The sequence below is a fragment of the Protobothrops mucrosquamatus genome, unplaced genomic scaffold, assembly GCF_001527695.2.
Source record: "Protobothrops mucrosquamatus isolate PMUCROS unplaced genomic scaffold, P.Mucros_1.0 scaffold_56, whole genome shotgun sequence".
Lineage (NCBI taxonomy): Eukaryota > Metazoa > Chordata > Lepidosauria > Squamata > Viperidae > Protobothrops > Protobothrops mucrosquamatus.
In genome coordinates this window covers 193,697-195,409 of record NW_015386132.1, presented here as the reverse complement: position 1 = coordinate 195,409, position 1,713 = coordinate 193,697, and the positions used below count along the sequence as shown (strand labels likewise).

At 37.2% G+C, this 1,713-nt stretch overlaps 1 protein-coding gene across 1 annotated transcript in view; it reads right to left on the bottom strand.

Moving 5' to 3' along the window:
* Positions 1-1,713, bottom strand: part of EPS8L2 (EPS8 like 2) — a 91,758-nt gene that overhangs the window by 61,840 nt on the left and 28,205 nt on the right. The window contains exon 2 of the mRNA XM_029283343.1: positions 245-308. Coding sequence (XP_029139176.1) covers positions 245-288 — 44 coding nt within the window. The 5' untranslated portion in view covers positions 289-308. The remainder of the gene's footprint in view (positions 1-244; positions 309-1,713) is intronic.

Sequence of the window (1,713 nt, the reverse complement as noted above, 5' to 3'; positions counted from 1 at the left end):
AATATAAACTGCACATAATCCAGAGACCCAGCAAGGGATTTCATGCCTACCCAATCTAGCCAGAAATTAAAAAGTAGAAATATTATTTACACAGGACACAATTCTACTTTTCAGCATCTGCAAACTTGCCCTCTACATATTCTCAGTGTACTTCCGGTGACAATCCAGATTGTAGAACTCTGAACCTCTCCAGTTGCTTTCTCCTTCCCCCACAGTTTGTTCGTTTAAACATTAGATTCCTTACTTTGCAGAGCCAGGGTGGCTGCTTGTGGATCCTTTCTGGCTCATACTGCTTTCAGGATATTCACCTGCAAGAAAACAACATGGATTACTTGAGAGACTACCATGCTTACACTGTAATCATTGATTTGCTTAGCCGTATAGCTTTTACCAAACAAATTACAACAGTGTAATTGCAACGGGTAGGCAATGGGATCAGGCGTGTGCTCAGTCTAGACTATGGTCCCCATAAGACCTTCTCCCTTATGGTACCATAGTAGCCCTGTTGATTGCAAAAGGGAACATGTTGTTCTTTCAAAGAAGGTGCCCACTGGGGGATTTAAAAGTAGAATGGAAGATGAATTTCTAGGTTCACTGAGAGCAGTTCAATGATTTAACAGGGCATCATCTATTCCTGTATTCAAAAAAGATTGAGGGGACCATGCTAACAATGGGCTAAGCAGGAAGTGTGAATCTGCCTGTAGATTTCCTCCACGCTCTAAGAAGCTCCTTCACAACAGCCTTGTGATCCTCTTGGGGATGCTGTGCATCTTTGATTAACCCTCCTTGCTGAGTGGCGAAGACTGCTTTTAATGTGTCTCTTGGGGCAGCTTTTTAAATTGCTGATCATTTCAATTCATTTTTAATATCCTTGGTTTTAACTAAATACCTTTTTATCCTGAACTGCCAAGAGATTGAATAGCCAGTAATGCATCAAATTTAATCCCATAAATTTAATCCCAACCAATAAATATACATTTAAATTAAATACATAACTGAATAACCAGTTTTGAAGACATTTGGTTGCAGATGAAATGCAAGCTAAAATTAATTTTCTTATTGTACTACATTAAAACCCTCCTAACTTTCATAGTGTAAAAAAAAATCAAAACTATCTAATCTGTAACTTATGCCAAAGCCAGATGTTAAACTACCTCCGCCTGCAAAATACAACCTATATCACTTTTAGAAGCTTATTAATGAATTCAGATTTGAGAAAAAAAGATTTCACTTCATGTTGGATTCAGTTAATTATTCCTTTTTAAAAAAACCCTATCCGAAACAATTTTTAAACCACAAATATCAAGTATGTTTTGAAATGCTGGATATCTTCTAAAGGTAAATCAGTTCACAACACAAATCAATACAGTAACATACATATATAATAATAATAATAATAATAATAATAATAATAATAATAATAATAATAATAATAATAATAGTAAAGTTGGAAGGGACCTTGAAGGTCATCTAGTCCAACCCCCTGCTCAGGCAGGAAGCCCTATACCATTTCAGACAAATGGCTGTCCAGTCTCTTCTTAAAAACTTCCAGTGTTGGAGCATTCACCGCTTCTGGAGGCAGGTTGTTCCACTGGTTAATTGTTCTAACTGTCAGGAAGTTTCTCCTTAGTTCTAGATTGCTTCTCTCCTTGATTAGTTTCCACCCGTTGCTTCTTGTCCTGCCTCCAGGCGCTTTGGAAAATAGCTTGACTC